General features: G+C 54.8%; 1 protein-coding gene across 1 annotated transcript in view; it reads right to left on the minus strand.

Moving 5' to 3' along the window:
- The window catches only part of CAMTA1 (calmodulin binding transcription activator 1), a 749,204-nt gene that overhangs the window by 29,566 nt on the left and 705,661 nt on the right, over positions 1–13,977 (minus strand). The window contains exon 14 of the mRNA XM_006766821.2: positions 1,759–1,945. Within this exon, the coding sequence (XP_006766884.2) occupies positions 1,759–1,945 (187 nt within the window). The remainder of the gene's footprint in view (positions 1–1,758; positions 1,946–13,977) is intronic.

Raw genomic sequence — 13,977 nt, forward strand, 5'->3', positions numbered from 1 at the left:
CCCGCCGCCATAGCCACAGCAACAGCAACGGCTGCAGAAATGCTGTTGCTCCTCATCGCTTTTCCGTTAGGTCTGGGGGGAAAAACCTGCAAGAATAGAGCGGCAGAAGACGGCAATCACGTCATCTCACTAGAGCTGTAAGAGCATCTTTGAAAGCACAGCTGGGCGACCTTGACCTGCAGTAGAATGACCTTGACCCCGAGGCCGGGCAGAGCTGCTTCCTATGCAGTGGGCATGCCCACAAGCACGGGGGATTCACCAGGGCGTGAGCAAAGAGGGATTTAAAAAAATCATCTTCACTCGAGGGTATTCTTTCCATTGATTTTTTTAGAGAGAGTGGAAGGGAGGGAGGAGGGGGAGAGGAGAGAGAAGGGGAGCGAGACAGAGAGAGAGAGAGAGACATCGATGTGAGAGAGACATATCAACTGGTTGCCTTCCCCATGTGCCCAGACCGTGCCCGGCGAGTGAACCTGAAACCAAGGCACAGACTCTTGCCAGGGACTTGAACCCTCAGCCCTTTGGCCTGAGGGCGGATACTCTAACCACTGAACCAACTGGCCAGGGCGAGAGGGATTTTTTTTTGCATTCAGCAAAAACAGCCACGTCTCCAGCACGTCAGGTGGACACTGACGCTCCCTGAAGCCAAGTTCAATCGATGAACGTGCGATCACCAGCAGCTAAGACGGGGTCAGGTTGTACCAGGACAGTGGCTGAGCGGCCCAGCTGGAAAATGACATCCTATTCCCTGAAGGCAACCTGTGTGGACTATAGGAAAGGGATTTCAAGGGAATCTCTTACTTTAGCCGTGAGCATAGTAAACAACGGTTACTTCTTTTATAAACCTTCATGGAACCGGTGAAAAGAAGCCTATCTTAGCCTGAGGGATATTCTACGGCGTGCCCAGTCTTTCCTTTTCCACCGATTTCTGAAGGTAGGTGAGAAATGAGAGGAAAGCTCAGGGGGAGAAAGGAGGCTAGCTCTTGGGGCGTGGTACATCATGCCTTGCTTTCATCTATTATTACAAGTATTACCAAACCCTTGATATTCACAAGGATCATAAAACTCAGTGTTCACTTCATGTAATTGTTCAAGAAAATCATTCCTTTTGAAGAGGAAGGGGGGGAATTTATGTGAGGTTTTGGCAACGACTCGGTAGCCGAGGGAAGGAACTCGCAGTCCCTTTGCATTTACTCTGGGGTCTCCTGAAAGATCACTGTTCCCTCGGAGAGGTTCCCGAATGAGGCTCCCAAATGAAATGTACATAAAGCCTTCGAGACTCTCAGGACCCTCAAACAGCATGTGGTGATGTCCCCGTCCTGGGCAGGAGAGGGCGCCCTTCGTGAAATCGATGAATAGGCATGTGCCTGGAAGATGGCAGAAGGAACAATGCTTTTTTTACTGAAAAATCACCCAAACGGTTTCTCTGGGCCCTTTTCCCGTTGGTCTTCTTGAGTTTCTACAGGCTCATGAATGACCAATTGAACTCAACACCGGTGTATATCTAGAGCTAGGACAGAGACAGACTACAAAACACAAACTGGATTCTAACTGAAGTCTGCGCCCGCAGCCCTGAGTCACTGCAGGCCTCACTCCCGGCAGGCGACAGCGGGCGGCCAGAGACCAGGGACAGGGTCCGAGGCCCAGGGAGGAAGCGCGGGGCCGGGAAGCAGCCCTCCGACTTCGGCCTCAGCCAGCAATGACCTAGCACCAGCAAAGGGACTGTGGCCACTGCCTGCCTCCCCATCAGTAACAAATCACACAAAACCGAAGACGACAGTCACTACAGGGGGTACCTGGGCTTGGCTTCCGCCGTTCCCGCTGCTGGCGCCCCCGCCGCTGCCGCCTCCTGCGCTTCCCGGCTTGTGCTGCTGGGACCCCGTCATCTCCGCCATCCTCCGCTCCATCTGCTCCAGCCGCTCCAGGATGGACATCCTGAACTGGTTGTCTAGGGCGGGACGAGGAAGAGGGAGGTTGGTGCTGGGAGAAGTGCAGCTCGCACGTGGCCTGTCCACGCAGGCAGGGCCGGAGTCTCCTTCCCTGAACCAGCCACGGAGGCTCGTCCGGCCTGGGTTCGTCCTGTGGCAGCGAGTCTGCCGCTGCACACAAGATGGGGCATCTCTCTGGCCCCACGTTCTCAGGTTCTCGAACAGAAGAACCCCTTTATGTCAAAGTCCTGTTTTGGGGTTCCTGGCACCCCACTCCCCAGTGGAAACCTTAAAGAGATAGGGGGGAGGGGCCCTGAGCACAAATGGAATGAGTACAACTTCATTTAAATCAGTGGGGAAGGGTCTACAGACACGCATTTTTGAGGTATCAGCTGCTTTACCCAAACACTGGGGAAAATGATTTAAAAAAATTTTTTGTTGTTAATCCTCACCAGAAGATATTTTTTCCATTGCTTTTCAGATAGAGGGGAGGAGGAGGAGGAGAGAGACACACACAGAGAGAGAAACATTGATGATGCAAGAGAGACACATTGACCAGCTGCCTCCCGCTCAAGCCCCGACTTAAGCACGTGTCCCCGGCTGGGAATCGAACCCTTGACCCTTTGGTGCACTGGCGATGCTCCAACAGGGAGCCACAGGGGCCAGGGTGGGAAAATGTTGTGAGAATTAAACGAGTTAATATTCGTGCAGGTTCAGAACACGGTTAAGTCCCAGATGTGCGTGCCAGCCATCAGCGTCTTCAGACACACGACCTAAATGTCCTTGGACACCGACAACAGCTGTGACAGATATTCCCCTCCCGTGGCTCACGGCAGAACGATTTTCCAAATACAGCGTCTGACTCAGGAAAAGGAATAACCCGGAAAAGAAACACTTTCTCGGCATCCCTTGCCGTCCTGACTGTAAACCCTGACAGTGATTAAGGCTTATTGGTTCTACTGGAGATCAAACAATGGACCGGATGCTTCCTCCGTGCCCGTCACCGCTTTACAAATATGAACAACGGTCAGGTGAGGTCGGGACGGTTGTGACCCTATTTCTCAGATGCAGAAACTGAGGCCGGGGAGATAACCATCTATCTGGCTCGAGGACCGGGCTTCCCCGCTGTGTGGGAACCGCGGGAAGGAAGATTATGGGGAAGAGAAGAGGCGCATGGATCAGAGTCTGAGCCCAGGGAGCGGAACATTTTCTCACAGTGAGACAGCCTCTCCCGTTTCCCAGGAACACTTCCAGTGCTGGGTGTGAATGCATTTCACGGCACTCAGCCACAAGAGCAGAAGGAGGAAAACTACTTCTCAGGAACTGATTTGGTTCCCAGTGAGCTACTTCCAGGAGCAGCACCGAGAGAAGAGCCCCTCCTCTTTCAGCGTGAAAGGCCAGTCGCGCAGCCGACGGACAACAGATGTGAGAGCCTGCCGCTGGCGTCTCCGTGGCTGTCACCCGTGGGAAGCGGCCCGTGGGGCGGACTGTACACGGCCCACGTCACGCGGGACCAGCAACGGCAAACGCGGGACGACCCCAGAGGTGGCGCCGGAATCCTTCCTCGTGCCAACCCCTTCCCCGTTAGGAAACGGACATTTTGCAGAATCAGGGCCCCTGCATGTGGAGCTGGCTGAAGGCTGAGAGTTTCATCTTCCGGTTAGAGCCTGACTCCTGGTGGTGTGGCGGTGTCCTTCGTGGCATCTGTATGGACTGTCCCTTACTCCTGACGGTGCCGCCCAGACAGCCACCTGCCTCTGCACCTACGTGCGGAAGCTCCGCGCCCCAGTGACCTGGTCAGGCCTCTGTCGCCCTCCGACTGTCTCTCTGGCAGCCCACGGACGCTGCGTCTATTAAATGACTGTTGTGAGCACATGTGCCCATGTTTGGAGCTGGTGGCCAAGATGAACCCTGTCAGGGAAGGAGCGGAAGGCACAGGAGGGCTGCCCAGCTGTGGTCAGCCCCGAGGGAGCCCTGTGGCCGTGCCCGTGGCCACCTCCCTGTCCATCCGAGTGGCTTTGTTCTGGTGTGCTGGCCTGTCATCGCCGCCCCTCCCCACCACTGGCTGTGGGCACTGCAGAGACAGACAGAGCCCTCCTGACACCATGGGACCAGGCCCTGCCCACGGCATCGCCCGTCAAAGCGTCTGACAGTCGCCCCGACGCCGACGTGGTGATTCGGTGTCTGCCACGGACAGACGGACCGACGTCCCTGGCTTCTGCTCTGGGGCTTGTGCTCCCGGCCATCCCCCCAGCTCGCTCTGCAGGGAGCTCTCAGATGCGATTAAGCTGCTCTGAGAAGCACTTCATGAAGACACTCCAGCAATTACCTGCCTCTTAACCAAGTTACATCATGCATTAAGGCATCTCGGGGCCTCTCGGCTCCAAAGGGGGTGGTTTGGGGAGATGAGTCATGTCAGAGCCATCTCGCATGGAAACAACGGAGCCGCATCCAGGGCGCGGCGAGAGGCCGAGTCTGTGGTCCCGTGCCCTCTCCTGGGGCGAGGCAGGGGCGAACAGGGTGGGCACAGCTGCCCGCCTGCAAGGCTCACGCACACACACAAACGCGGTCCTCACATCTCCCTTCCTGGCAAGTGAAACAGCAACTTTACGCTTGGTCTGGCCTGACAGCTTCATTATGGCCATTAACACGTGACCGTAAAATAGTTGGCAAATTCAGCATGTCACCTTCGCTGTACGTATGTGTGTGATTACAGGATAAAGGAAATATAATTTCTGAGAAGACAAACTTTTCCTGATGACACTGGAGTAAGAAAAGCACATGTGAAGACTCATTTATTCCCGCACAGATATTTGCTGGGCACCGATGTGTGCCAGGCCTGGGAGGGGCGCCTTGACCATCAGTGACGATAGCCCTGCCCGCACTTGTTGGCCAACAAGTAACTCCCGCAGCCTGAATGGGGGGGGGGGGTGTAGTTTTCAACCAACATGTTGGGGGTCAGAGAGAAAACAAATAATATCCTAGGGGCCCAGAGATCTGGCCCACGTCTCGCCCATGACGTTCAAACAAAGCCCACGTGACTCCGCTTGAGGGATTCCACGCATCGCGGGAGCACGTCCCGAGCGCAGGGAACAGCCGGCCGCTGTCCGGGCTCGGGCTCCCGCCTGGCGCCGCCTGGCTTTCGGTTCTCGGCGAGAAGCTCTGGCTACCTCGTCTCACCACAGAACACGCCGCTGCCAGTGCAGAAAGTTCTCTAGTTTTTAAAAAATAGTTTTTTATTGATTTCAGAGAAAGAGAAAGGGAGAGGGTGAGAAATGGAAACACTGATGAGAGAGAAACTTCGATGGGCCGCCTCCTGCACGCTCCCTACTGGGGACCAAGGCCGCACCCCGGGCACGTGCCCTGACTGGAAATGAAACTGGCGATCACTTGGTGCACAGGATGACGCCCAACCCACGGAGCCACACGGGCCGGGCAAGGTTCTCCCGCTTTTCACACCCCTGGGTAAGCCACGTTCTCAGCCCCGGCTCAAAGACCGGCAGGGCCAGGACTGCAGCCTCCACCCTGCAGTGCAATCTCGGGGGGAGAGGGGGGGAGAGTAGGGTGTCTGGGCACCCTCTGTGCCTTTCTGACAAGTTCTCGGGTGACACTGAGGCTGCGTTTCCGGAACCGCGGTGCCACGACCAAGCCTCCTTCCAGAGCGTGAACCTGCCCCCCAGGAGCGGCTTAAAGAGGATGGAAGAGCCACCTGGTGGAGCAGCAGCACAGGTTCCGACCCAGGGACACAGGAGACCGACCTCCTGTAATCACGCCAGGCCCCTGCACACGGCTCGGTCCACACGCCGGCTGCACCCTCTCCGCGCACCTGCGCTGCTCTGCACCCTCAGCGCCCACCACGGCCCCTCCTCCTGCTTCTCTCCGCTGACCTGTGGGACGCCTTCCAGGTGTCTGCCGGTGCCTCTGGCTTTTCTCGCAAGCAGCCCATTTACCTGCCCAGTTTCAGGGAATGAGGACTTTCAATTGACACGCCATTCCTTCCAGTACCTTCCAGGTGTACAGTGCACGTGCGCGTGCACACACACACACAAACACATGCACCTACACCCCAGAAAAAAAGCCACCGATTCTGACGGCTTTGCAGTGACAGTCTGGCTTGGGATTCGCTTAAAGTCTCCTCACGGGCCTGTCCAACCTGCACCCCCTTTGAGCGGAAGCAGCATTTTTACTTAAAAAATGTTTTTAAAATATATTTTTATTGATTTCAGAGAGGAAGGGAGAGGGAGAGAAACATCAATGATGATCAAGAATCATTGATCGGCTGCCTCCTGCACGCCCCACATTGAGTATCGAGCCCACACCCGGGCATGTGCCCTGACTGGGAACCAAACTGTAACCACGTGGCTCATAGGTCGATGCTCAACCACTGAGCCCCCCGGCCGGGCAGAAGAAGCATTTTCAGACTGGGCAGCTCTGAGAGGGCGGGAAAGGCACTGGAGTGGAGCTGGAGCCCTGGGTTTAATCCTGCCACCGTGCGACTTAGGAAAAATAATGGCCACTTTGCACCTCAACTCCCCCATCTGTAAAATGGGGACAGTACTGTCTATCTTATTGTTGTTGGTGAGGACGAAATAAACGACTGTGTGAAATCTCTTTAGTGGTCAGTGTCTCTTTAGTCTGAGTTATTATTAGCCATAGCTATGGGGGCATTTAAAAAGAGTTTACAATGTTTTGAATAATTTTAGCTGGACCGGGAGCTGCAGAAGGTAGAGCTCCCATGAACCTTCACCCAGTTTCCCCTCCTATTAACATCTTATATAACCACGGCGCACATGTCAAACACATCACTACTAGTAACTGAGTTACAGGCTCAGATTAGATTGCACCTTAGGATGAGAATTGATGTTCTTGTTCTGTCCCAGGACCCAGCCAGGACACCCCGTTGCAATGAAATGTTACATTTCCTGTCTGCTCCCTGACGGCTTCCTGCTAGCCCCTTATTTTTCATGACTTGAGCGGTTTTGAAGGTTTTGAAGACTGCGGTCAGGTATTTGGTAGCTGTCCCTGGATTTAACCCTTTGAGTGCCAACCAATATCCTAGGAACTATGGTAAAATTGCCAAGGCATTTTTGCTGATTTTACAGCAGGTTAGGGAAAAAAATTATGAATTGCAAGTAAATGAAGTTACATATTCAAAAACTTAAGGAAACCTTTACTACATTGACATATTTAGCAATATCATCATCACTAATAAAAGCAGACTTAGAACTGGACGCCATTTCGAAGCTTTGATAGCGCTCCCGGCACTTTCGGCGAAAGACAGAAGGAGCGCAATCGCACTTCCCGGCACTCTGGGGTTAAGTTTGTCGTTTCCTAATGATCAGGCTGGAGCCCTGAGGTTTTGGGAAGAACATCAGGAGCTGAAGCGTCTGCTCATCACAGGCTATCAGGTGACCTGCGAGGCTCTGCTGCTGCGGACGCGTCACCCGGCGAAGGCGCTGTCCGCGGGGCTGCTCTGGACAGTTGCTCCCGTTCTCTTCCCATCTCTGTCCTTCTCCTCCAAGGCGACTTGCCCTCTGTCTGTCTGTGGGCAACCATTTGTGCATATCGGTACGAATGCACAACGATGTATATTTATCTTACACCCTGGGTCCTGATCCAATACTGAGTCGTCCTCGTGATCAGAGTAGCCGGCTTTGGGGAAGGGGAGCCCTCTCAGGCTGGCTCAGGGGTCCCTCTGCCACACCCTCCGTCTTTCCCCTTCTTTTTTGGGCACGTCCTTACTTGCTGGCATTACAAGATGCTCCGGGCCCCTCCAGCCCCACCACCAGCTGTTTCTCTAGGGAGCCCCGGTTGCTTTAACTAGAGAATAGCATTTAGGAACCAAGACTTGGGAGCTGGCTGTGCTCATTGCTGCTGGGGCGTCACTGCTTCTGGTGTGACGTCCACGCATGCACACAAACCTATGATGACTTCTGTAACTATCTGCATACCCATGACCATAAACCCGAGTTCGTCCTGGAGTCTCCGCATCTAACACAGCAATGTGGTCTTCCCAGCCTTCTAGGGGCATGTACTCAAATCCCAGGACAGCTGTACCTTCCTTCCAGTACCTTCCAGGTGCGTGCATGCACACGCACACGCATGCACACGCACACACACCTGCACCCCAGACAAAAAGTCAACGATTCTGACAGCTTTGCAGCAACAGTCTGGCTCGGGATTCACTCAAAGATCAAGATGAAAAAACATTCCCACGCGAGAGGCAATGAGTGGTTAGTGGGGCTTCAGACCCCTTTTCTTGGGCCGGGTTCGCCCTGTCCCAGCCTCTCCTCTCGGGCTGTAACACACAGTGTCCCAGAGCACAGAGCACCAGGGGCCCTCTTTTCATTTCTCTTTGATAGGGACGCCTAACCCTCAAAGTGACTCATTTTAAAATGTCCCAAGTTAACATTTCCCTAACCATTTAAAATTCCTAAGCAATCCCCAAGTTTTAGAGAGAGAGAGAGAGCGCATTTCCCCAAGTCGGACACCCACGGCATGTTCTGAGCTTAGGAAGTGTGGGACTTGCTGCTGTGAAAGTGGAGAACCCAGGTGTCTGGGCATCAGTTGTAAGAAAACATCTCCAACCAGGACACCAGCCACCAGTCGGGCCTCCCAGGCTCCAGGCTCGGCCGCACCTACTGTGCCTCTGGGTCACACACGGCTCACCTGAAATCTCAGAACCTAATTCATTTCCGGGGCTGTGTGGAGCAATCCAACACGATGCATTTCTGACATTATCAGAGAATCTACTTTAAAAACATGTTACCCCCCCCCCTTTAACCTACAAAATAAAATTTAAACTCTTTGGTGGAACACGGGGTGCTCTTTTTAAAAAAAAATGTATTTTTATTGATTTCAGAGAGGAAGGGAGAGGAAGAGATTAAAACATCAATGATGAGAGAACCATTGATTGGCTGCCTCCTACACACCTCCTACTGGGGATCGAGCCCGCAACCGGGGCATGTGCCCTTTGTCTGGATTTGAACCCGAGACCCTTCAGTACGCAGACGAGTGCTCTATCCACTAAACCAAACCGGGTAGGGCACACAGGGTGCTCGCTGTTCTCCAAACCCACCGTCAGGGCCTTTGGTAATGCCAACCTCCCCCCAAATCCACCTGGGAGTTTCCTATTCTTCCGAGTGTGGCTCACACTCACTACAGCCTCAGGACTGATGGCTGCTACTGAGCGTCTACAGTGGGCCAGGCACTCCCACGTGCTCTTCCTGATCCTCAGAAGAACTCTGCAAGGAAGGTCTTCCTCTTCGCTTTAGTTGAGGAAACGGAGGCTCAGAGAATGCGTCACTCCCCAAGGTCACCCTGCTTGTAATATCGGGGCAGGATCTGACCTCAGGCGGACCCGGAGGCATGTTCCCTCCCGTACCCGGTGAATTCGCGCCGTGTCCTAGCAGGTGCTCAGCGAATGGACGGATGGCTCTCTCCCTACAGGAGCCATTTCTATAGAGTGAACCTGTTGAAAGCAGGGGCCCTGTCTTGTCTCCCTGGCACCGGGATCTGAATGCATGCTCAGTGAATGGAAAGAAATGGGATTTTCTAGGGAAGCTTCTGGAAGCCAATCTATGGCTGAGGTCACCAACCTCTGGGGCTCTGAGCAGCCGCCGCGGGTGGACAACGCCAACGAGCAGTTTTACTACTTAATCCCGGGGGAGAGAGAGTGGTCAGAATGAGCACAGCCCCATGGAGCCCTGGCTGGTGGGGCTCAGTTGGTTGCACCGTCGTTCCGTGCACTGAAGGGCTGCAAGTCTGATTCCCAGTCAGGGCACATACTCAGGTGCAGGTTTGATCCCTGGTCAGGGTTACGTACCTGAGGGAACTGATTGATGTTTCTGTCGTGCATCGGTGTTTCTCTCTCCCTGTCTCTCTCCCTTCCTCTATCTAAAATCAATAAAAAACATACCCTCGGGCAAGATTAAGTAGCTCAGTGGTTGAGCATTGACCTATGAACCAGGAAGTCACGGTTCAATTCCTGGTCGGAGCACATGCCCAAGTTGTGGGCTCGATCAATGATTCTCTCTCATCATTAATGTCTCTCTCTCTCCCTCTCCGAAATCAATCCTATATAATAAAAGGCTAATATGCAAATTGACCAAACAGTAGAATGACTGGTTGCTATGATGTGGACTGACCACCAGGGGGAAGACGCTCAACGCAGGAGCTGTCCCCTGGTGGTCAGTGCGCTACCACAGGGGGAGCACCACTCAGCCAGAAGCTGGGCTCATGGACCCCTCGGGGGATGTCTGACTGCCGAGGGGTCCCGGACTGTGAGAGGGTGCAGGCCAGACTGAGGGGACCCCCCAGGGGACCCCCCCCCATGCACAATTGTCGTGCTCCGGGCCGCTAGTAAAAACTTGTATTTAAAAAAGACATTAAAAAACACGCAAACACAAATATACACACTTGATTTCCCTGGGCGTGTGGGAGACGTGCTGTCAGTTCACCCGGCTGCCTGCCACTTCCTCGGGGCTCAGGTAAGGGAGTTGGGTAACCACTGTGTCAGGGCGAGAAGGCAGGAAGGCTGAGGAACACCCCACTTCTTCATAGGCACCTGGACCTGCCCAGTGCGGTCACTTTCCTTCTCCCCCTGATCTTCGCATCACAGACACGGACTCCCGCGTTTCCCGGAAACGAACTGTTTGGCACACACCTTAACGAGAGCCTATAATTAGTCACCAAAGTGCTTACCAAGTCAGTCAGGTTAGGCTGTGGTATGAGCATGACGAGGGTGGGCATTGTGTTCAACCAAAGACACGTTTCCAGACCCGGCTCCGAGGGTGTGCGTGGGCCGGGAGGCCGGCAGCGGGCGCACGGGCAGAACCTGCCAACGCTGAGCCGCCGGGCCTGGCTGCCGGAGCCGGAGAGAAAGCCTTGCCGTGGCAGGTAAATGAATGGAGGAGCGATCACCAAATACCACCTGCTATTTTAAACGCGTTATTTGTAGCTCAAGTGCACATGTGCCCTCCTGTTGCTATGTGGACCGGGAGGGAGAGCCCTCTCTTGTTCCCTGTCCAGATCTTGGCCGCTGGCAGGAAAGGCCGGTGAGGACAGGAGGCGTGACTCGAACTATTTCTGTAGAGATCCCTGGCTGCCGCTGAGGGAGCCTCCTGCATTGCTTGGGAAGACGGGAAAACGAAGGCACTTAATTCCTTCCCAGAATAAACGGGCCCCCGGAGTGCACGGCGCGGCCAGCCATTTGCGATGTCCAAGTGCAGGGCGCGGGGTGAGGGCCGGGAGAGCAGGCACACGCTGTACCTCTGATTTTCCAAAGCAGCGGCTAAATTTAGCCTCGGAAAGAACGGCCATCCGCCACGTCTCCAAGACGCCCGACTCCAGGTCCTGCAACCCTAGGAGCGGACACCCGCCATTCTCCTTGGAGTCCTTCGCCTGCAGCGACTGTGGTATCTCTTCTCCTCGGTCTGAGTTTTGCGTCTTCACAAACGCGAGTCTTAGCCGCGTCAGGGAAAAGCCGGATGATGCTGAGGCAACCAGTCACAGGGCAGCCAGCACATCGGCAGGGATGCCGCCTGAAACCTTCCCACCCCAGAGCCTGGCGTGTCGGGGGGCAAAACTGGCAAGCCGACCCTGCAAGGACACTCAGGACATGGCACCGAGCACAGCCGAGCACCCCAAACGGTGCCATGCCAACGGCACGGTCAACGAAGCCGCAAACGCAGCCAGGACAAGTGGTGGGAGAGCCGCGGCTCCTGAGTGTGCGGGCGAAGGAGGGGGCGCTGACGGGGGTCTGCACCGACCCTGGCACAGGCTCCAGGGGCAGACCCTCCCCAAAGCCTCCCCCGTCAGCGCACAGTGAGGTAAGGAGCATTACAGGCAGGAACTGAGGCATCTCCCGCGGCAACAGTGAAGCAGCCGGAGACTCAGAAAAGCACGTCGCCACAAAGACGAAGGAGGGCCTTCGGAGTATGTACTGAGCCCCGGAGACGAACCGCAATCTAACCTGGTCACGAAGAGGCGACAGAGGAACAACATTTAAATGCATAAAGAGAGTCCAGCTGGTGTGGCTCAGTGGTTCAGCGTCGACCTATGAACCAGGAGGTCACGGTTCAATTCCTGGTCAGGGCACATGCCCGGGTTGCGGGCTCGATCCCCAGTGGGGGGCGTGCAGGAGGCAGCCGATCAATGATGCTCCCTCATCATTGATGTTTCTATCTCTCTCTCCCTTTCTGAAATCAATATAAATGTTTTTAAAAAATAAATGCATAAAGAGAAAGGGAAAATGAAAATCCTGACCCTGAAACATGGAAAGTATAAGACGCACAGGAACCGTCAGGAGGCGAGAGCGCAGTAATTAACCACAGGCAGGTTGGTCTCTGGCGCGCAGCCGTGACAAAAACCCACTTAAAATCCTTCGGGAACCACCGCAGAACATCAGGGACAGACGGACTCGCCCTGCGCATGTCTACTGGGCGCCCCCTGCGAGGACGCCACCACACGGCACCTGTGCCACGGCTCTGGGATGTGACGGTGACCAAGGCAGCGAAGGTGTGGTAGCCACCCAAAAAGATACAAGCCTTCAATGGGGGGAGAGCGGGGACATAGGTAATACTTTCAACAATAAAGATTTAATTTAAAAGAAGATACGAGCCTTTATTTCAAGATCCTCATTCAGACACAAAGGCAAAGGGACGCAGTGACAGCTCTCTGAGGACAGCGACTGTGTCCGTTCTGTTCCTGACTACATTCCCAAGGCCCAGCAGGATGCCTGGCACACAGTAGGCCCTCAGTACATAGTAGGTCCCCAATACGTACATACTGAATGAGTGATTTAATTGCATCTGTTTGAAATAGGAAATGTGAATTTCAACGAGGGAAAAGGTCAAGGATACCGTGCAGAACAAACTGCTTCCTTAGTCATTTCTACGATGCGCTTTTCTCAGCCACGCGATGGACAGCATGGTGAACTGGGAGCCTCAGATTTGGCTGCACTTCGCGAGCAAAGCCAGCGGTTTCACCAGTGACACGGACACCCTGGAATGTAAGGCCACGCTGGCCTTGATGACGGGGGCCACCGAGGATGAAAGACCACACGCATCGCCTCACAGAAGGAACGCGGCCACGTCCGTGCGGCCCAACCTGCCCGCTCCCGGAGGACCTGGTGTCCAAGCGACGCTGGGGCATGCACACTGTCCTTCGCCGCCCGCTCCTTCCGGAGCCCGATCGCACGGTCCTGGTTTCTTGATCTAAAAATCGGTGTCGCGTGCTTTCCATTTCTGGAAGGCAGAGCTTTCCGTGCTTAGTGGGGTTCTAGTGGTTTGTCACTAAGCAAACCCCACCGCAGGGCAGGGGCCCTGGACGTTGAAACGCCTCTTCACTGCAGCGAAAGGCCGCATTCTCTCCTCTCTGTCTGAGTAAACACGTCTGGAGTGTAGCAACGAGGCAGCGTCCTGCATAGGTGACTTCCCCCCACAATTCTTCCTGGAAAGACAGGAGCTGCCGATTCTCCCGTCTTTCAATCAACTCAACACTCAAGTGCCTCGCCGGCCCCCTGCGCGCAGCATGGCCCCTCCGTTGTCTGTGAGCCTCCCCGTGACTGCCCACGCGCACCGAGTGATACCCTCGGCCCTCGTAAGACGTGCACGAGAGACATTCCAGAGAAACTGGCCTTGGCCACCGGTGAGGAAAGAACCTGTAACGAGGGCTCTAACCCTGTGCTCATGGGCTCTGCCACAGGGGTGGGGGCTGCGAATCCTTCCCCCGAAAATACGTGCACGGAAACGCTTACATCTGATTTCCGGGGACCCACAGATTTCAGGTCCGGGCCATCTTGTGGGGACCATCCACTGCAACACTCCCCAAGACTGCATGCTCCGGAGTGTCCCCAAGAGACGCTGCTCAGTAGACCACGCAAACCCATCGCTGGTCCAAGGTGTTTTGAAAAGAATACGTTAAACATGGCTAAGCACACGCACGCGTCTGTAATGGACGCCTTTTCTGGACCTTCCTATGCTCACGTGCCCTGTCACTTGCTGGTAGTTTCCTAAACCTACTGGACATTTTGTGTGTGGGGGGGGGGCGG

Source organism: Myotis davidii, unplaced genomic scaffold (assembly GCF_000327345.1).
Source record: "Myotis davidii unplaced genomic scaffold, ASM32734v1 scaffold299, whole genome shotgun sequence".
NCBI classification, from domain to species: domain Eukaryota; kingdom Metazoa; phylum Chordata; class Mammalia; order Chiroptera; family Vespertilionidae; genus Myotis; species Myotis davidii.